At 53.8% G+C, this 21,004-nt stretch overlaps 1 protein-coding gene across 2 annotated transcripts in view; it reads right to left on the bottom strand.

The window, feature by feature from the left end:
* The window catches only part of GLP1R (glucagon like peptide 1 receptor), a 42,570-nt gene extending 26,059 nt beyond the window's left edge, over positions 1 to 16,511 (bottom strand). For both annotated transcript variants that reach the window (XR_012089151.1, XM_038006036.2), the window contains exons 1-3: positions 16,144 to 16,511; positions 8,484 to 8,580; positions 7,395 to 7,502 (exon numbers count right to left, since the gene is read on the bottom strand). Coding sequence is in view for 1 of the 2 variants with exons in the window: in XM_038006036.2 (XP_037861964.1) it covers positions 7,395 to 7,502; positions 8,484 to 8,580; positions 16,144 to 16,221 (283 nt within the window). In the remaining variant the exon portion in view is untranslated. The remainder of the gene's footprint in view (positions 1 to 7,394; positions 7,503 to 8,483; positions 8,581 to 16,143) is intronic.
* Positions 16,512 to 21,004: the final 4,493 nt, after the last annotated feature.

The raw sequence follows: 21,004 nt of genomic DNA, 5'->3' as shown, positions 1-21,004 counted from the left end.
AAGGGGAAGACCCAGCTCCTACCTTCATGTAGACTCTAATTATACGTCGGAAATGGAGATAGCCCTTGGAGAGAGGGAAGGATCCAGCCCCTGTCCTCAGGGAACTCCCCTGTCTGAGGATGGTGGCACCGTCCCTGGCTTCAGAGAATCAAGACTCACACACACAAAAAAACCAAAAAAGACCTCAGAAAGGAACAGCATAGATGGAAACTAACAGAGATCAAACACAGGCCCTGCAGAGGCGAGGTGGGGCATGGCCTGTGCCCATTCACATCCCAGCAGAGGCTGTCCCCCGCCATGCCCCATGGGTCTGTGTTGTTCAGAACACAGGAGATGGCTGGCCTGTGGCCTCAGGTTTGATGTGAGGCTGATAGAGGCCACTGCTTATTTGTGTCCAGGAGGAAATGCCTCATTCCTAGCCTCCCTGCAGGGGAACTTAAGTTTGACACCAGGGCCAATGAACTTGGGACAAAGGGCACAGTGAGAGGGTGTGGGGGACATTGACCTGTAGGGAGCACAGGGGGACCAAGAAGGGAAGGCTGCAGGCGGGACGAACTTTAAAAGAGTTCAACATTCTAAAAGACTAGAAGATTTTTTAAAGACCAGCTTTCCCAGCTGTGGGAGGAAGGAGGGAATGAAGGACAGAGAATGGAGAAGACACCAGAGGCCCAGTGGGGGTAGTGACTGGTCAGTGTTCATGTGGAGAGACAGCAGTCAAAACTGTGTCTTGGCTGTGCGTGGTGGCTCATGCCTGTAATCCTAGCACTTTGGGAGGCTGAGGCAGGTGGATTGCCTGAGCTCAAGAGTTTGAGACCAGCCCGGGCAACACGGTGAAACCCCATCTCTACTAAAAATATTAAAAATTAGCTAGGTATGGTGTGCGTTCCTGTAGTCCCAGATACTCAGGAAGCCAAGGCACAAAAATCACTTGAACTTGGGAGGCGGAGGTTGTAGGGTTGTAGTGAGTTAAGATCAAGCCACTGCACCCCAGCCTGGGCAACAGAGTGAGACTCTGTCTCAAAAAAAAAAAAAAAAAAAAAAAAAAAAGAACCAGGTCTCCTGAGAAGAGGCTTTATTAAAGAGTGGTGGGGGGTGTGTGTGTGTGTGTGTGTGTGAGAGAGAGAGAGATAGGGACTGTGGCAGCCCCAGGGCCTGACCCTCAGGGGTACAGGACAGGGGCAACCATCTAGTCTGGGGGTTCTATTTTTCACCCCAGCAAAAAATGTGGCAGGGACAACTGTACTGCAGAGTCCGGTGGCAGCCTTCTTTTTTTTTTTTTTTTTGAGACGGAGTCTTGCTCTGTCGCCCGGGCTGGAGTGCAGTGGCCCCGGATCTCAGCTCACTGCAAGCTCCGCCTCCCGGGTTCACGCCATTCTCCTGCCTCAGCCTCCCGAGTAGCGGGGACTACAGGCGCCCGCCACCTCGCCCGGCTAGTTTTTTGTGTTTTTAGTAGAGACGGGGTTTCACCGTGTTAGCCAGGATGGTCTCGATCTCCTGACCTCGTGATCCGCCCGTCTCGGCCTCCCAAGGTGGCAGCCTTCTTATAGCACTGTCAGCAAGGCTTGCCAATGGACCTTGCCCTTCCCTAACCCTGATCCCAGACACCAGGACAGCCTCCCTGCTCTTTCTTCTCCTGCTTCCCAGCTCCTTTCCCAGACAAACCCTGAACCAGGTCCCTCTTCAAGACACAGACATTATCTGGTGACCCAGTGGGGCGAGTCAGCTTGTGGCATGACTCCTTCTGGAAGAACCTGCATTTTAAAAGACACTTCACCTGGGAGAAAAACAAAAACCTGAAAATCTAATGGTGAAACTGACAGCAGTGGGAACGATGGTGTTCCAATACGCTTCAAAAGCATTTATGAACAAAATCAGGCGTATCCCCAATGGCAGAGAAGGGGAGGCACATGGTCTGATTTTAGCAATATGAAGGGCCCCTCTCAAGCCCCCAGATGCCTCTCTTATCTGCTGCATGGATGCCTGAGATTCTTCACTGGGGCCAAGTCTTCTGACATGAGGAAAAATCAGTCTTCTCCTGTAAATACCCCCAAAAGCAGTGATGGGAACCTGAGCTGACTCCATGCAGAATGAGATGGTGTCAGAGCCTGCTCTAGCACCCTGCTTTGGTGGGTGGAAATGGGGAGAAAGGAAGAAGGCTGAGGGGCCAGGGAAAAGAAGACACAGCCATGGAACCGCTGGCACACAAAACATCTAAAGACCCACATACCCAGGACTTAGTCTGCAACCATGTGATGATAGTAAGAACCACTTCCCACAGCTGGCACAGGACCTGGCATACAGTAGGCACTGCCTTGTTGCAGGTTCCCTCACAACATGCTCCTTATACGCTCTTTCCATAGGCTGCGCCTTCACAGAACCAGTTTTTGAACACCTACTGTACACCTGACACCTTTGGACATTATAATCACCTTTCAAGGTAGGAATGGTTAGTCCCATTTTACAGATGAAGAAACCGAGCCTCTGAGTAGCCATGTGACTTTCCTAAGATCATCAGCTAGAAAGTAGTAGAGTCAAGACTAAAACCCCCCAGCTCTTTGCCTCCAGAGGCCTAAAGTTAGCGGCCAAACTTGCTGTTAATAGGAAAGTACGTGGCATGTGCCATTCTCCTCTGCCCTTCCTCTGGGCTCAGATTTCTCAACATTCAGTCTCCTGCCAGCAGGCCCCCTTGCCAGTGCAGACCCCTGGCAGCTGCACCATTCCTGTGCCCTCTGTTCAGAGCCAGGTGGGAGGGTGGGGAGGTGGTGTGTGCACAGATGTGTGCATTACCAGCACAGAGTCAAAGGATCACTGTGTCCCTCGCTCAGCAAGCCTGTGCAAGTGCATCTGTCAATTACCCTTCATTAGCATCAAATATTAAAAGCCAGGCTGGTTCCTGGCTGGGCCCATGATCCCCAGACGCCCATCTTGGCTGGAGGTGGGGTGGGTCGGGGCATAGCCCTACTTATCAGCCCGGCTTTATCTGGCTTGGGAGGAGCTGGTAAATCACAGCCAGGGATTTGGCTCAAGGCTTGTCAACACAGGGAGGCAGCCCGGCAGCCACATGCCAGGAGGCCCAGGGATATTTCATTAAGCCAGACCCTGCTGCTGGAAATAAAACCCCCAATTAAACACTTCTCCTCCCGGAAGCTGATGCGGCGCCTGTAATCAAGCTAACAGCCGCCCTTCCACGTGGGTGCTGGCACTCAGGGCCACGGAGAGCTGCTCATGAATCCATTAGCTCCTGCACCCTGGCAACGACGTGGCCAGCAAGGACTACTGAGCCCCATTTTACAGATGCAGAAGCTGAGACTCAGAGAGGCCAGGCACAGGGCCTCCCCAAGGGAGTGAGATGAGGGTCAAAGGCCAGGCTCAAAATGAAGGCATCAGCTCGGGGCCAGGGTGAACGGTACTGTAGAGCATCAGGGCTTAGGAGAAGGAGCTCAGGTTCTGAACAACACAGACCTAAGTTCAAATCCTGGTTCTGCCTCCAACCAGCTGTGGGACGTTGGGCATATCCCTTCACAGCCTCAGGCCTCAGTTTCTTTATCTGTAAAATGGGAAGCATTATGACTTCCCAGAAGATAAAACATGTGAAGTGCCCAGTACATAGTAGACCTTTGAAACATCCTCCCCGACGCCGGTTTCTTGAAGGGGCACTTCTTCACTAAGACTGGAGATGGAGCTTGTGACACCACTTCAGCCAGAACTCCTCTGGGGACAAGCTTGGGCCCATTCTCCGCTTGGCAACCCCAGGCTGTTGTAAAAGCCCCCAGGCTCGACATTACTCCGGGGAGGCACCTGCCAGAGTTTCCAAGAACTGTGAGTTACAGGTTATTTTTAAAGCATTTTATGACTCTCATATAATTAGAACTAAGCTAACAAACAGGTAGGGATCAGGAGGGGGTGTAGCTAATGAGGCCGGAATGATTTGTAACCAGCAGATCAGCTATTTATGGGCAAGCGAGGCTGCTGAAGGGTCCTCGGGCGGCCAATAGGCTCTCTGAAGCCACTTCAGCCTTCTCCTCCAGGTCTCGTTTGCGCCAGTCATTTCCTTTGAACATCTTCTGTCTTTGACTCATCTGCTCCTGCTCTCTCTGCACGATCCTGAGTCCCAAGTTCTCAATTAGAGGGGTCAGAATTCAAGGGCTTGGCTGGCTTCTCCAGGACACCGTGTAGTTCCGAGGCCAGTAGCCTGGCCCCATGTCCAAGGTGCTGCCTGGAACCCTTGCTCCTTGGAGGAGCTTCCTTTTCCCTTCCGCATCTGCCTGTTCTTTCAGGTCTGGCCCCAGTCCCACCTGTCCCTGGAAGACTTCCTAATGCCGCCACACTCTTGGCAGAAGGGGTGGCTCTGGCCTCCCTCAGTACCACTGCCTGGGCTGCTGAGCCGACCTTCAGCTCCACGGAGGGGGGTTACCCCTTCTCCCCAGCGCACACACTCACACACCTCTGAGGTCTCAGTGGCATCCCTAGCTCCTAACATGACCCAGCTCAAGGATCTGGTGATTGTTTTGACTTTTGCTTTTTCTCAGATCACCCACTCCTCTGCTCCATTCTGAACTCTAGAAGCCTGAGCCATGGGACAGCACCCCCGGCTTCCCTGGCCTCTGCTGGGTTGGGCCGGTGGGAGGCACTGGCAGAAGATGGAAGGGCAGAGGGAGGGAGAGAGATGCTGGCTGTTCTCCCCTGCTCCCTCCCTGCCTTGATTTGAGGTCTGCCAGTGACTTTGCCCCTCTGTGGCCACAGCCTTGCTGGTAGCTTCTCCATTGTAGACCAGCTGTCATGGGGATCCCCAGCCCCATTCTTGTCCCTTACTTCTCAGGTCTAGGGGTGCTCAAGCTTTCCATTGTTGTAGTCCCTGGTGCTTTATATGCCTTACTGGTCCCTTTACCTTGCCCAGCCTCTGAAAAGGACCCCCGTCCCACATTAAATTCTCTCTAAATTGCCAACTGAGCATGTTTTCTGCCAGGACCGCCTTCCTTCTCCCGGACACCAGGGCACACTGTGATGTTTCTCCACAGGCTACTCCCTTGATCAGCCCAAGAAAGCTCCAGAACTGTCCCCTTCTTCAGAACTGCTCCCACACACCTGGGTGGGGGTCAGGGAAGTCCCCGCTGCCAACCTTTGCCAAGGAAAGCTCCAGGAGAGGCCAGAGACAGCAATTATGCAGCTTGAGCCTGTGGCAGATGTCTCTGTGCACTCCCTAACTCAGGGAGTGGGGAGAGGGAGGCAGAGTCGGTGATTCCGAGTGTCAAAAAAGGGAGTAAATTAGCCTGGCGAGTGGCAGGGGGAGGGGCTGGGGGAAAGGCTGGCAGGGGGCCTGTGCCGTGGCCGTTATCTTCATGGAGAAAGCAATAAAACCATGTACACTCATAAATGGGCACCACCAGGACCTATTTCCTGCTCAAATAAAATTAAAGGTGATGGATGGAGCTGCAAGCGGCAGGCAGAGCTGGGGGCGGCTTAGTGCTGAGTGATGGGCCCTGTCCTACGCCTGGCTCCCTGGGGTCTAGAAGCCCGGCAGACGCTGGCCAAGCTGCCAGTCTCAAATCTATGGGAGGCAGAGAAAGCGTGTGTATTGCAGGAAGTCAGGGAGGTATGTAGGGAGGTGGGAAAAATTAACAGCTACCATTTCTCAAGGCCCTGTGGTCCTCCCTACACCCATGTCACTTGGCTCTATCCCATCTCCCAGATGAGTCAAGCAAGGCACAGAGAGGTCTGGCAACTTGCTCCTGCTCACACAGCTAGTCAGCAGAACCACCAGATTGCAGAGTTCATAGGAGACGGCAGACAGCTCATCCCTGTCCCTAGAGGTGTGCCCAGACAGCAGAGGGCATCCAGACCACTCACCTGTCTCCAGGCCAGAGCCACATGCAAGGGCACCCCCCAACCCTCGACCAAGGAAGCCTTTGGTGCAGCAGTTAGCCACACTGACTCTAAACCAAGCTTCTGGGTCACCTACTAATGGCTGTGTGAGCTTGCAAAAGTCACTGAGCACCTCTGTGCCTTAGTTTCTCCATCTGAAAATGGGAGGGTAATCAGAGTACTTGCCTCAGAGGGTTGTGAGGATGGAAAGAGTGTAGCGTGGAAAGTGCTTCCAACAGGCAGTATTGGAGAAGGCAGGCCACTGATGGGCCCAGGCTCCCGCCTCCTTCTAGGCCCAGGCTCTCCCTGCCCCTTGGGGAGAGGTGAGGGTGGACAAGGAGACAGCACTTTTAGGAGACCTGCCTGGGCCTCATCTGACTTCAGTCCTACGTGCCAAGGTGAAGTTTACATTGGGCCCCACCAGGCCACCTCCTCCAGGAAGACTCCTGGCTTCCCCACAGCATAACCTCATGCCCACACTAGCTTCTGAGCCAGTTGCTGCTTGGGCTTTGGCCCCTTCAAGGTGTGATGATAAGAGCATGAATTGGATTCAAATCCTGGCTCTACCATTGACCATGTCATTTGGAACAAGTGACTTAAACTTTTTGTGCTTCAGTTTCCTCATCTGTACAGCAGGCATAACCACAGGGTAGTTATAAAGTCCTGCTTTTAGGGCAGGACTTGGCACACAGTATGTACTCAATAAATATTGGTGGTGGTGATGATGATGATGATGACAGGGAAATATCTTTTCTCCCCTTTTGGAGACTGGGAGCTCCTTGCCACGAGGGTGCTTGTCTCCTGTTATCCCCCATGGTGCCTGGATGAAACTGGGCTCAGTAAGGGAGGCTGGGATAGATAGGGGGGCACATTAACTAACCCTCCAGTCAGGGATCCTCTTGCAGCCTATGCAAATCTCTGTACCCCCAGTGACCTTCCCACCTACCCAGTCACACCTTTCCCAGTACAGGGTCCCCCTCGCAGGCAGGAGTGAGCTGAGGAGGCCTGAGTCTGATGGAGTTGGTTACCCCACCAATGCCCTGATCACTCCTCCCAGTGAACCCCTAGAGAGTGAGGAGATAGCTAAATGTCACTAACAGGTATGGGCCACCTGCAGACACATATCATACATACATGTATACACACTGCAGACACCCTGGATAGCTTCCCTCCCCGCAGGGGTCTGTCCCCACCTAGCTCCTTTCCTGACTACTGGATTGGAGGGGGTCGCGTTTTTCTTCAGACACTTACTTTCCCTTCCCCACACACCTGCCAGCACTGGCCTCACGCCCAGACTCAGGTGGCACCTCAGGCCATCGTGAAACTTATCACTGCTGACCACTCCCCTCACCCCAGGAAAGGCAGGCAGACCACTCACTAGGAGGCCTAAAGACATTCTGGGTAGGGAGGGCTGTGTCTCAGAGGAAAGGAAGCAGTGCCTCGACCCCAGCCTCCTGGATACAGGGGAAGGTGGGGGAGGGGGCTCACCGCTGCTGGCCCAGGGCAGGTACCAGGTGGGGGAGGGGGCTCACCACTGCTGGCCCAGGGCAGGTACCAGGGGCAGCTGACATTCACGAAGGAGCCTGGCTCCCCATCTGGCCAGCAGGCATATTCATCGAAGGTCCGGTTGCAGAACAAGTCTGGGAGCAAAGAGAACAGTCTCTGAGTCCCTGCTTGTGACTGGCCATGGTACTTTCCTTCCCTTCCCCAAGACCCCTCCCCTCCTCAGAGGCTGCATGCCACTAACCTCTGCTGAACACTTACTGTATGCCAAGCACTTTCCCCACCCAGCAAGAGCCAAGCAGGGGCACTTGCCACTTATCAGTGGCAGGATCTTGAGCAAGTAACTGAATGTCTGTTTCCTGATCTGTAAAACAGGAGTATTTCCAGCCCCATAGGGCTTTGTGGGATCCAGACTGTATGCTACATAGATAATGGAACATAGTACGTGCTCAACGAACAATCACTACAGGCCTGTTCTTAAATTGCACTTCACAGATCAGAGGGAAATGTTAGCTCACCTTCCCTCTGATCTCACCTAAGATAACCTTCTTTAGGTCATGTGTTATAATTACAGTCAGGATTTCAACCTAGGCCCAGCGGGCTCCAATCCTGTGCTCTTTAAACCACCTGGTGAACTCCCTGAAACATTTCTTCCTGTAAACACGTTTGTGGAGCCCTCAGTCCATGCACAGGCTGGGGGCTGCTGAGGACAAAAAAGGAAAGGCCAGGTGCCTGCTCTGAGAGGCTCTAGCTGGGGGACTGGCCGGGGGCGCGAGGGAGGCCACACAGATAAGACAGCTAAGACAGAAGTAAGACAGCACCCCCAAAGCAGACTACAGCAAACGAGTAAGAGCCAAATGATGGCAGAAGTCCTGGGGAAGATTTTCTGGAGGAGGCAGTGCTTCCACGGACTTTGAAGAACAGGAAGATTTTGGTCGATAGAAAGGAAGGTATCCAGGTGAAGGAGTAGCTTGGACAATAAGATGAAGGCAGAGGGCAGAGGTGATGGCATCCTACAGAGGCAAATGAGTCCTAGTCACAGACATTGGGTTCATCAAATTCCTCCAGGAGTTGGTTGGGTGGGGAGCACTAAAGGTGGGGAGCTCACCTGGACTCACCTGTGGCGGGAGGTGGGTCCTCAGTCAGGGAGCGCTGGCACTGGCGTCGGTATTCTCGCCATTTCTGCACCGTCTCCCAGAGGGACACAGTGGCACCCTGAGGGGAGGGCATACATGGGAGGCCTGTGGGTTCAGACAGCCCCTCTCGTGCCCCCTCACCCCCTAACACACTTGGTTTCTCGATCTCCATGAAACCTCAAAGCCCCAAACTCTGCCAGGCATCAGCCACCTCTGAAAGAGAGTGGGAATAAGTCACTGCCACCCAGGAGCTCCAGGTGGATGGTTTGACATCTTCATTCCTCCCAGGGGACTGGTGCACAGCTTGATGTGTCACAAGTACCCAGCAAATGTCTGCTAAATTGATGTTTTTGGGGAGGTGGGTGGACGAAGGAGGAAAGGAGAGTGCGTGCCTCATTCCTGGTCTCTGATCTCACTTAGGAGAGAGACTTTCTGAGGGTCCAGGACTCTAAGCTCCTTCTGGTGCCTAGTCAGCCTGCCTGAGGGCTTCTTGCACTTTCAGCCATTCTAGAAGGAGACACACAGGCCAGAGTGGGAGAGGAACTGAATCAAGGGTGCACAGGGAAGCAGAGTTAAGGCTAGAATCTGGAGTCCTTCAGATCAGTGACCATGGTGGAATATTGGAAGGTGTGCGGGGACAAGCGGGGCGGCGTTCAGGGCTACAGAGAACCCGGATGTCTGCCATTAGCATTCCTCCTCCAAAATGCACTCACTTACAAATGCGCTCATCACAGCCCCCCTGTGCTCCCCTCTGACACAACCACCAAATCTAATATTCAACCCAGCTTCTATCCACCCAAAGGAAGAGTCCTGAGGACATGAGGTGAAGGGGTCAGGGAGGTTGCAGAACACTGAAGTCACGCCTGCAACGGGGTGGGGATCCCCCTCACCTGTGAGTAGGGAGAGCTGAGCCTCCACTTCCAGTAAGGTCACCGAAATGGCTTTTTAGCACATAGACCCAAACAGACCCATCCCACTGAGAATCCACCATTCCTTCTCAAGAGTTTTTGTGCACTTCCTTCGGCTATGTCTTGGGATTGTGGTTCTGTTTAGTTTTTTCCTGAACAGCCTTAAAAATTATAAATATTCGTCCTTTAGAGGCTGCAGATGCTGAAATGACCCAAGAGCCCCATGTATAAAATGTAGGACCTATACATAATTTAAAACAACATTTTGTTTTTTGAAATCACAAAAATGTCCACGTGTGCTGAAATTAAAATAGCTTCTTTATAGAAGCTTGCCCCCTTGCCTTGTAGCGTGCTGGGCACACGCTGGATCTGGTCTCGGGTTCTAGCTGGCTTATCTCGCACCTCCCTGAGAGACTTGGGTTGTCTTGCTCACCCTCTGCTGCCTCGCAGGCCCCTCGGAAGGGCCCAGCTCACTTTGAGCCCCAGCAGCGTCCTTGGCATAAGTGTGCCGAGGCCGCAGGGGCTACCCTGAAGGACAGAGCTCGTCTGAGGGCAAAGGTCAACTGTATTTGCTTGGGGAAAAAAAGAAGAAGAAATCAAGCATAACAGCTGCAAAGGTGTTGTCCATGGTATTAGCCACAGCTGAGGAGGTGGCACAGTTTTCATCAGAGCAAGTCCTGGTGGATCAACCCCGCCACCCCAACCCCTTTCCCTTCTCCCTTCTTCCCTCTTCTCCAGTAAAGGGCTCTTCCACGTGGCCCCTAAATGCAGCAGCTGCTGGGGGTGGAGGGCAGAGAGACAGAGGAATCCCCCTTGGTTTCTGTTTCTAGAATGAAAGCAGACAACGCACAAGGTCACTGCTGGGAACTGGGGCAGAAGGTGTGTCTGGGGCAGGCAGAGAGGCTGTGGAAGCCAGTTCTCCCCAGAGGCGGGGGAGGGGTTAACGACCGCGCCATGAAGGCCAATCTGGCCTCCAGCACCCCAGGGCAGCGCTGTCACCTACTCTGAGCAGAGCTGTGGACATAAAACTATCTTCAGACTGGGGCTCCCTGAGGATGGGGCTGCGTCTCCCTCAGACTGGGGCTCCCTGAGTCAGGGCTGTGTCCCCCTCAGACTGGGGCTCCCTGAGTCAGGGCTGTGTCCCCCTCAGACTGGGGCTCCCTGAGGACAGGGCTGTGGCTCCCCCTTAGGTAAGGGATTCCTGACAGTAGGAATATCTTGTCCTCTCCCTGGACGAGTTCAGGGTTTCTAAATACCCTGGAGCCTTCATCCCAGCCCTGCAGGCACACACACAGTACGAACTACCCAGACTTCTGGCCTCTCCCACACCTCGTATTTACAGAAACCATAACGGTGCCAGGTTCTGGGTGGTTGTGGGTGGAGGGGAATGCAGGGAGTATAAAGGTGACTGCAGGAGTCCTGCCTGAGAGAGTCCTCAGGCTACTTGGGGGTGGGGGTCAATGCTTTATAGGACAAGTGACATAACAGGGAAGCCAGTGGGTGAAAGTGTTCAGGGAGTGGTTGGGGCAGGGCTCAGTGTAGACTCAAGAGGCCTGAGGGACTGGGGACTGTGAGGTGGGGCTGGGGTGAAGGGGGTTGGGGACAGACTGGGCTAGCAAGGAGGAGGGTAGGCATTTCAGCAGGAAGGCACAGCAGGGAAAAGGCACAGGGGTGGGGACATCAGTGCTCTGGAGAGCAGAGGAAAGCTGTGGACTGTTATCAGGAGGATTTTGGGGGGCAGGGAGAGAGTGGTGGCAGGCCCTGGGACAGATGGGAGGTTCTGGTCTGGGGAAAGGCTGGGTAAATGAGGCTGGGGTCACCCAGTGCCACAGGGCCTGGGTGCCCAGGTAACATAGTGGAGGCTGAACAACCCTGGGCTCGGGCTCAGATCTGGGCCTGGACCTGGCTCACCCAGACAATAGGTTTGCAACCGAGTGCAAGAGTTGTATGTTTTAGCCTCAGCTTAAACTTGTGCAAATGGGAACAGCAGCCCCTCCCCCATGAGATGGCTGTGAGGACTGAGTTAATGCTTAGGATGGGGGGCACATGGAGAAGGCTCAGTCAATGGCAGCAATTCCCATGATTTCTGCTGTTTAGAGGAAAGGGCAGAGTGGGAGGGAGTGACCAGGCTTCCTGGGGACTGGGGCCCCACCCCTTCCTCACTTCTAGGATCAACACATTCCCAGAAAGAGGAAATTAATACATTTTCACATCCAATGACCAATCATTCTGCTTAATTTGTGAGATCTTCCAGCAGTAACCACAGCCAATGGCAAAGTGGAGCAGGGAGGAGGCTTGGGACCCCATGCCCTGTGAGGAGGGGCAAGGCCCTGCCCAGCAGTGTCTCCCACTCCTCCATTTCATCCTCCCACAACATAAGTCCCTGCCGCAAGCCTGACAAGGTGGGGCTGTGGGTGCTGGGGAGCGGGGAGGATGCAATCCCGATGTCCCTGTCCCTCACAAGGCAGCAGAGCTGACAAGGAGAGCAGGGCAGGGGTCAGTGGGGGTCTAAGGGGCCACAGTAAGGGCAGGATGGCAGTTTCTAGAATCAAGACTTGACAGGCTTCATGGGATCTCTCTGAGGTGGATGAAGGCACATGGGGATGACGCCTGGTTGGAGGTTACAAGAAGGAAGGGGCATCCCTCAGATTCAGGAGTTTCGGGAGGAAGCAGGAGATAGGAGAGAGGACACCAGGAGGGAGTGGTGTGATCTACAGGAAGGAGCTCTGGTCAGCGATTTACAAGTCCTTGGTCTAAATCCCAGCTCTGTTAATGCAGGACGGTGGGACACACTTTATCTTTTTGGACCTCAGTTTACTCATCAGTTGCCAGTTCCGCCACCTGTAAAATGGGCATATCATTCTTCTCAGAGACTGTACAGATCCAGTAAGATAAAGCAGGTGAAAATCTTTGTGACTTCTCAAGCCCTGTACGAGCAGGCAGCGTTGGAAGGAAAGACAGCAGAGAAGGAAGCAGGTGGAGTGGAAGCCCCCGGGGTGGCAGGCCTTCCAACACCCCGGGAGGGGGCTCCCTCTCCCAACACTGGCTGCCAACCTGAAAGGCGCCTCCTATTTCTCAGCGTGGGTAAGTGTATCAGATTCTTTCCTTCTCTGGGGACCATTTTGGTTGACGGGAAGGAGGACAGAGATCTTGGCCTCTCTGTGCCATGAGGTGGGAGATGCACAGCAGGGCCTCTCAGAAGGAGGAAGAAGGGATTCCAATTCAAATTTCTGGAGGCCCCCAACCAGGTCCAGCCCTTCAGGTTCCCTGGCATCTCCTCCCAGGACCCCAACCTCCTTCCTCTGTGTCCCCTCCCAGAAGTCAAATCACCCCTTCCATCAACAGGCTCCTGTCTCTTTGATTGCCCCTTGTTTTTCTTTCTTCTTTTTTTTTTTTCAAAAGCTCAGAGCTTACAATCCATTTTTTTCCCTAAGGGCTTTAGATATCTGAACGAAATGACAGGAAAAGGAATACTACACACATGTTCTCACAGTCACAAAAACCCCCACGTGGACACTGTCACATGCATCATCACACACGCCCCCATGCACATTCCCAATGCTCAGACACTAACACAGATTTTCTCCCACCACACACAATCACTCACAGACTGCCAGATACACACTCACATGCTGAGACACTGTCCCCAACACACACACACAGAGGAACGCACACTCTCGCAAGCACACTATCTCCCCTGCACATATAGACACACACTAGTTGACACCCATTCACACACCAAGATGCCACACACACACACACAGACACACACACACACACACAGACCCTCCCACAGACACAGTATGACATGCAGGGTCACAAACACCTAGACACTATCAGATGCATAACTGCATGCTGAGATGTTGCACACTCAGGGACTCATTCCCACACAGACTGTTACACACACGGTCACTCACATATACCTGGGAAATGGGGGCTCATCTAGCCCACTCCCTTCTCCCCCTGAACTGTCTCAGTCTACCTGTCTCTGTCTCTGTCCCCACCACCACCACCACCACCACCAACACACACATAGGAATTTTCCTAGGGGCAGGCTGCCGCTGAGGAAGCCTGTTTTGCCTTGGTGCAGGGCATTCGAGGGCAGGATGTGGTTTCTTGGTTGCTCCTGCCCCAGCCCCCAGCCTGGGTTCTGTCCAGAAGGAAGCCCAGATTAGAACAACGTCCACTCTGACCAAGGCTCAGCCCTGGACTCCATCCACCATTCACTAGAGTACAGAGACCCAGGGTCTCCAAGAGCCCCTCTCAGTCCTATCCTGCAGCCCTGGAAAACACTTTCGGATCCCCAAGGACAAATGGGTCAGTTTCCCCATTTGACTAAAGTGACTAAAGCTGCCATTTCAGGGTGCCAGTGTCCATCCCCTCCATAACCCTGTGTGATAGAGTTTATGATCCCTATTTACAGATGAGAACACAGATTGGGGATAATCCAATATCCAGCTCAAGATCACCAGCTAATAGCAGTCTCTATATTTGAATCCAGTTCTGTCTGATTTTTAACTTTGAGTGTCAAGGACTTGCCTGTCTCCTCAGTAGGCCCACTCCCTCAGCGGGGTCTTGGACAGGTAAGGACCAGGGTAGGGGAGTGAGGTTTCCCAGCAACAATGAAAGAGTGGCTTAGGGCACGTTTTTCAGAAGTCGACTCAGCCATCCCCCTACCTGCAGGGATGCTGCTTCCAGCCTCAGCAGACCCCACAGCTCACTCTCCGAGTTCTCCCTTCAGTCCCATCTGAGTAGGAGGCGTTAGATCAAGAGCCCAGCCCCTCACCCCTTTCTCCTCCCTGCTCCTGAACTGCTGGACTACTTTATACAGGGACCCTCTTTTCTGAGCTTTCATCTCCCCATCAGCAACACGAGCAGAGAAACTCTAACCCTGCTGACTTCATAGACAGAAAACAAAATGCAAAATACACTATTTTTTAGTCCTATAAGCATGCATGATGTTGTGTCATAATTATTGCAGTCTATCCTTAACACCCCCTGTAACTCAGATCTCCGTGGCAGCTCAGTTTCCCATGACAAGAGCACCCCCTCAAGGCTCCCGTCCCAGCTAGGACCTGTCCCCTTCTATCCTTCTCTACCACCCCAATCGTGTTATGCCCCCAGGATGCCCAGCTTTTGCCCTAGGCCTGGGGCTAAGGAGTAAAATTGGATCAGAGGAAAGTGCGGGTTCAGAAGCCTGACACTTCTGGGAATAAGGCCTCTGGGAAGACAGCTCACAGAAACTTTCCTCTTCCCTATACTTTCTTCCCTTCATTCAAACCAGATCTGTAAGCCTGGCCTAGAGCAGGATGGGACCAGGAAGCAGAGCCTCCACTCCTACCCCAACCCAGTCCATAAGAGGAGGGAACGATGGGCAAGAACCACATCTTGGGTCTGCAGCCCTGGCCCCTGAAAGATCCCAACCACACCAGGAAAAGCAAGGCCTGGCTGGGGGCACTGTGGGGAAGGTGCCTTGGAAGGGAGTGGGTGTCTCCTGGGTCTCAGGGCAGCAGCTGGGCTGGGGAACAGGGGCAAGGAGAGGATGCATCTGGAAAAGAATCTGGGGGCTGAAAATGTGCTGGCCCCTCAGCTGAGAGGCACGTCTGTCCACATCTGGGGTTTCAGCTGGGGTGGAGTCTGCCCTCACCAAGGCAATGGTTCTGGGACAAACTTCGAGGTTCGTCTAGGTCCACTCCCCATGGATCTCAGTTCTTTAAGTCTGGCGGTAGCAGTGGGAGGTGATAGGAAGAACCTGTTTCCTGACCCAGGACAGGCCACCCAAGTCTGTCTCCTCTCTGTTCAAGCATGTCCCAGCATCTTTGGACAGCTCCCCTCTTCAAAAGCAGCTGACCACTGCCCCCAGCCCAGGAGCCTGGGGCAGGAAAGGCAGCAAAGGCAGGAGAGAGGGGCTACAGATGTCTACCTGTGGCCTGCTCTCTGGTGGCACCAAGGAGCCCAGGTGTTCCTGCGTGTCCCAGTATGCGTTCTCTTGGTGCCTGTTGTCAGTGTAGGGTCAGAATGGGAGGTCAGCAGAGTGGGTGGGGTGGGGGGGTGGGTTAGCTGCTTCCAGAGGGGTCACTGAGTCTTCTGCCTGTTTGCTACAGAGGCTGGAAGGGGACAGGGGTAGGTTCCATCTGGGAGGTCACTAGGAAGGACAAGCTGCCACCGCAGGGTCCCAGGGGCCATGAATCAAAGGCTGTGCGGGGGGCTGACGAGAAAGGGAGAGGAGCCGGGTCTCCGCACCCTGGCGCTCTCAGCCCTCATAGGGCCTTCTCAGGGTCTTTGAGCAGGTGGATTGCCTGAGGCGGCACTGCGGGAGAGGGGTCTGGGGCAGACTGTGGGGCGGAGGGAGTCTGGGAGGATGCCGGGCTGTGCCAGGGCCGCTGACACGGTTTAGAAGGAGTTGGGAAAGTGGCGGGGAGGAAGGTGAAGCGGGCAGAAGTCAGCGCAGGGCGGCCGCGGGGCAGCGGGTGCCCTGGCAGAGGGACCCGGGCGGCGAGGAAGAGGGCGTCTCGCTGGGGTTGGGGGAATCATCTGTAGTCCAAGCCCTCACCTGGGCCTTCCAGCCCAGGGGCACAAACTCTCCAGTCCCTACTCCCCCCGAGGCTTTCGGATGCCCCTGCCAGCGGTCTCGGAGTTTCATTCAAGTCCCGGGCCCCCCCCGCCAGGACACAGCGCCTGCAGCCCGCAGCGCCACCCCCTCCCCCGGTGTCGTCGGGGTCCCTGGGTCTCACCTGGGGGCGGGGGCCGGCCCTGCCCACCACCCCGAGCAGCAGGAGCGCGAGGCGCAGCGGGCCGGGGGTGCCGGCCATGGCGGGGAGTTCAGGACTGGGCCATCGCTGCCACCTGCGGAACCGCGTGCGGCGACTGATTCCGGGAGGGTGGCGGGCGGCGGGGGAGGAGCCGGCGAGGGGCCGCCCTGCCCGCGGGAGGGGCCTGGTAGGGTCCCGGTTCTTCCGTCCCTGCCGCTAGAGACCCCTGGGCCCTCCCCGCCGCACCCCTTGGCCGGTCCCGGGCCGGGAGATAGTGGGCACTGCGCTCCGGGCGAGCGCGGCTTGGGATGAGGAAGCGCAGGAGGCGGCCACCAGCTCTGAGCGCCGACAGTGCGCCTGGCCGGCTTTCAGCGACAAGCCGGGCCCGCCTCCCACCCTGGCACCCCGGACCTCCTCCCCGGTCTCCCAGCAACTCCTGCCCATTCAAGGTCCCTCAAAGGAAACTGAGGCCCGAAGAGTGGACGGGACTTGTCCAAGGTCACACGGCTTGGCAGGCCACTCCTGGAAAGTATCCCCAGAGCCAGGGGTGACTAATAAGAACTTTTTTCCCAGGGTTACCCCTTCCCAGGTCCTCTCCTCATTTCCAGGCTCTGTCCTGAAGGCAGGCCCGGGATAGTCAAGGTTGGGGGTGCGGAGACTGCGACAAATGGATCCACAGAGCCCTGACAGTCGGAAGGGTCTAGAGGTTCCCCTCTACCTGGGAACTTCAGCATTGCAGGGCAGGGAGGTATGAGGCTGGAATCTGCCTTTCTGGAAGCTTCCCTGCCACCTTTTGCAGCTCCAGCCTCCTGCTCTTGTAACCTGTGTATGTGTGATAACCTGTGCCCATGGTTGTTCCTGCCTTCTTTATCTCTCTCCCTGCTTCACTTTTTGGGGACTCTGGATTTTTCCTGCCTCTGTTTCCACTCCCACCCCTAAACACTGCAGGGCCCTCAGGTTCCCTTCTTATACCCAACAAGTGGAAAGAGAACACTAAGAGGGCACTGACTGTATCTTCCCTAATGCTCTTGAGAAGTGGGGATGGGAAAAGAGGATCCCCCTCCAAAGAACCTTGATGCCACTCTTAGGAAAGGTGAGTTGTGGCGGCGCCCAGCCTTGGACCTGCCGTGGGGCATGTCGACTAAAGGGACAGGAAGTTTGTGAGAATAGCTAGTCCTGGGGAGAGAACTGAACTTCTCAAAGTCCTGAGGAAGGCTGGACCTGTCTGAGCCCAGGGAGGGAGACAGCCAGTGGGAGGGGGCCCTGGCTTCCATTCAGCAGGAGAGACCCTCCTCTCCAGCAAGCTCTGGTTCCACCACCTGAGAGTCATTTATTCCCTCCCCTCCCAAGAGGTCGGTCTAGCAGGGACCTTCTACGTATCACTTAGGATTAGGTTGTTCAGCTGGGAGTGACAGAAAATCCCACCCGAAATAACAATGGCATAACCAAGGGCTCTCTCATGTAAAGCAAGGCCAGAGGTTCAGCCCAAGGTTGGAGTGGTGGCTCCCTGATCATCAGGGTGCCTGGATCTTCTAGCTTCCACCATCCTCTGCTCCAAGGTTTCCACCTAATGATCCAAGGTGGCTACTCCAGCCATGATATCCAAATTCCAACCAGCAGGAAGGAGGAATGGGAAGGAGATGGGTGCACCTCCACCCATAAAGACATGTCTTGAAAGTGGCAGCCATCAATTCTACACCCCTTGGTCAGAACTTAGTCACGTAGGCACTCCTAGCTGCAAAGGAGGCTGGAAAAAGCACCCTTTATTCCAGGCAACCACGGGCAAGGTTAAATATTGGGGTTTTATACTCTAGAAGAAGTCAAATTTTAAAAAAGGTACTGGAAGTGAGTTTTAGGCACTACTATGTCAGGTTTGGGGTGGAGAGAGGAGAAAGGAAGAGATAGAGAAGCTGTTCAGACAGCACTGGGGTCTTTATCATGAATTTATCAACCTCCAGATTACACTGATTCAGCAAGTATCTATTGAAAACCTACCACATGCCAGACACCATTCTAGGTCCTGGGGATACAACTGGTGATGCCGTCCCTATCTTCAGAGAGATTATATTCTAATACAGGAGGGAAACATTAAACAAATAATTATTGGAGTCATTTATAATTGTGATAAGCACTATAATGATAAGCAAATGCCCCCAGCACTTATAAGGCCATGTTTTCTCTGCCAGGGGGCTTTCTCTGACGTGCAGGAACACTTTTGCATTCAGCCAGTGCAGGGTAGGTACCCCTAGGAGCAGCTGTCAACCATGGATGGACAGGAGTGGATGGATAAATACCCCATCCAGAAGTGTGTACCACAGTCTCCCAGAGGTCCCCTGTGTGATGGAGCCCAGCTTCCCACAGCAGTTACCTGCTCAGGAATGCACCCTGTGTTGGCTTCATTTCCTCACTTCTCCCACTTTCCCACAGTAGGGTGCCAGTGCTTCTGGGGTCACACCTCACATCAAAATAAACAATTTGGCTGGGTGCGGTGGCTCACCACCTGTAAGCTCAGCACTTTGGGAGGCTGAGGTGGGTGGATCACCTGAGGTCAGGAGTTCAAGACCAGGCTGACCAACATGGAGAAACCCCGTCTCTACTAAAAATACAAAATTAGCCAGGCGTGGTGGCGCATGCCTGTAATCCCAGCTACTCGGGAGGCTGAGGTAGGAGAATCACTTGAACCTAGGAGGTGGAGGTTGCAGTGAGCCAAGATCGCGCCATTGCACTCCAGCCTGGGCAACAAGAGTGAAACTCCATCTCAAAAAATAAAATAAATAAAAAATAAATAAATGATTTGTCCTTAAATCCTCACCTCAGGATCTGCTTCTGGGAGAGCCCAGCTGAAGACACTGGGCATATGAGGGTATTTGGGAAGCTTAGGACCAGTCCCTCCTCTTAACATCTGGGGGTCCAAAAACCTCAGAGTTTGCTGTGATGCTAGGACAGAGTATGGACTCGGGAATAGTTTCCTTCTTTCCCCTTGCTGTTACCAGGGCCTCTCACTCAGGCTCCTTAGAGCAGAGGAAAGGATGAGCTCCGTAAGAGCAGATATTTGAATGGATGGCATACTGTTTGCTAAACTGTCAGCACCTGTAATCCCAGCTACTCGGGAGGCTGAGACAGAAGAATCGCTTGAACCCAGGAGGCAGAGGCTGCAGTGAGCAGGGGTCATGCCACTGCTCTCCAGCCTGGGTGACAGAGCAAGACTCCATATCAAACAAACAAACAAACGAAAACCCTTGAAAACAAAGATAATAGCTACTACTTACTGAGCCAGGAGCTGCTGAATGCTTGGTGTACCCTGATCTCATCCAGTATTATGCACAAGTGTTATTGTGCCCATTTTATGGATGAGGAGAAAGAGGCTCAGGGATGAAAAGTAAGTTGCCCATAAGAGCAAACAGGGCATTCATCCCAGGTCCGCCTGCCCCCAGAGCTGGTGCCAAAGCTGCCGATAGGCAGCTGAATTTGTGGCAGCACAGAGGATGCAGGCTGCAGCTCAGCCAGCCTGTCCGGGAGCACCTCCCTCTACAACCCAGAGCTCTGGGTCCTGCTCCTTACCCTTAGGTCCAAGGCTTCTCCAGTGACCCTAGTGTGGGGTGCCCTCAGCTTCCACTAAGAAAACGTGGTGTTGAGATTGTCTTCAGAAATAGGAATGGGAGCAACTGATGTGTGCTCCCAAGGAAAAGATGCTGCAAGGCCCATTCACCAAGGAGGCAGACCTGAGAGCAGGCCACCCGACCCTCTTTTGTCTTCAACAGGAAAGCCTTGTCCCTAGCAGGAAGACCAGGCCAGTAGGCAGGACAGATCCTTTTTTTTTTTTTTTTTTTTGAGACAGAGTCTCGCATTGTCACTGGGGCTGGAGTGCAGTGGAACAATCTTGGCTCACTGCAACCTCCGCCTCCCAGGTTCAAGCAATTCTCCTGCCTCAGCCCCCCGAATAGCTGGGATTACAGGCACCTGCCACCACGCCTGGCTAATTCTTGTATTTTTAGTAGAGATGGGATTTCGCCATGTTGGCCAGGCTGGTCTTGAACTCCTGACCTTGTGATCCTCCCGCCTCGGCCTCCCAAAGTGCTGGGATTACAGGCGTGAGCCACCGTGCCCAGCCCAGGACAGATCTTTCACTTGAGAGGAGACAGGAGGGAGAGAAGGAAAAGAGAGAGAGGGAGGTCGTAGAGTGGAGAGAAGGACAGGGAAGGAGAGGGAATTGCTAGAAAAGATAGGTGTCTCTTCTTTCTCTCTCTCTCTTTTTTTTTTTTTTAGACACAGTCTTGCTCTGTAGCCCAGTCTGGAGTGCAGTGGCGCAATCTCAGCTCATTGCAACCTCCGCCTCCCGGGTTCAAGCGATTTTCGTGCCTCAGCTTCCCAAGCTGGAATTACAAGCTTATGCCACCATGCCCAGCTAATGTTTGTATTTTTTAGTAGAGACAGGGTTTCACCATGTTGGCCAGGCTGATCTCAAACTCCTGGCCTCAAGTGATCCGCCCACCTCAGCCTCCCAAAGTGCTGGGATTACAGGTATGAGTCACTGAGCCCTGCCAGGACAGGTATCTCTTGCACACATAGTTCAGGTTTCTTTCCAAGCTCCATGTCCCTAAGAAACTCATTTACTTCCCAAAGTTCAAGACCACATTCATCTTCTGAGTGATGAGAGGAGGAAAGAGCCAGCATTTTTTCAGCCTGATACAAACACACATGCACACACATACCTAAACACAGATTTTAGAGTCTAATAGTCAAATCCATCTCAGTCACTTACTGTGTATTCTTAGTAGCACTAAGCCTTGGTATAAAATGGGTCCAATAATAAGAACCAATATTTACCGAGCATTTGCCTTGA

The sequence above is a fragment of the Chlorocebus sabaeus genome, chromosome 17 (assembly GCF_047675955.1).
Source record: "Chlorocebus sabaeus isolate Y175 chromosome 17, mChlSab1.0.hap1, whole genome shotgun sequence".
Lineage (NCBI taxonomy): Eukaryota > Metazoa > Chordata > Mammalia > Primates > Cercopithecidae > Chlorocebus > Chlorocebus sabaeus.
Note: the sequence above shows the minus strand (reverse complement) of the source record. Positions and strands in the feature narration are given on the sequence as shown.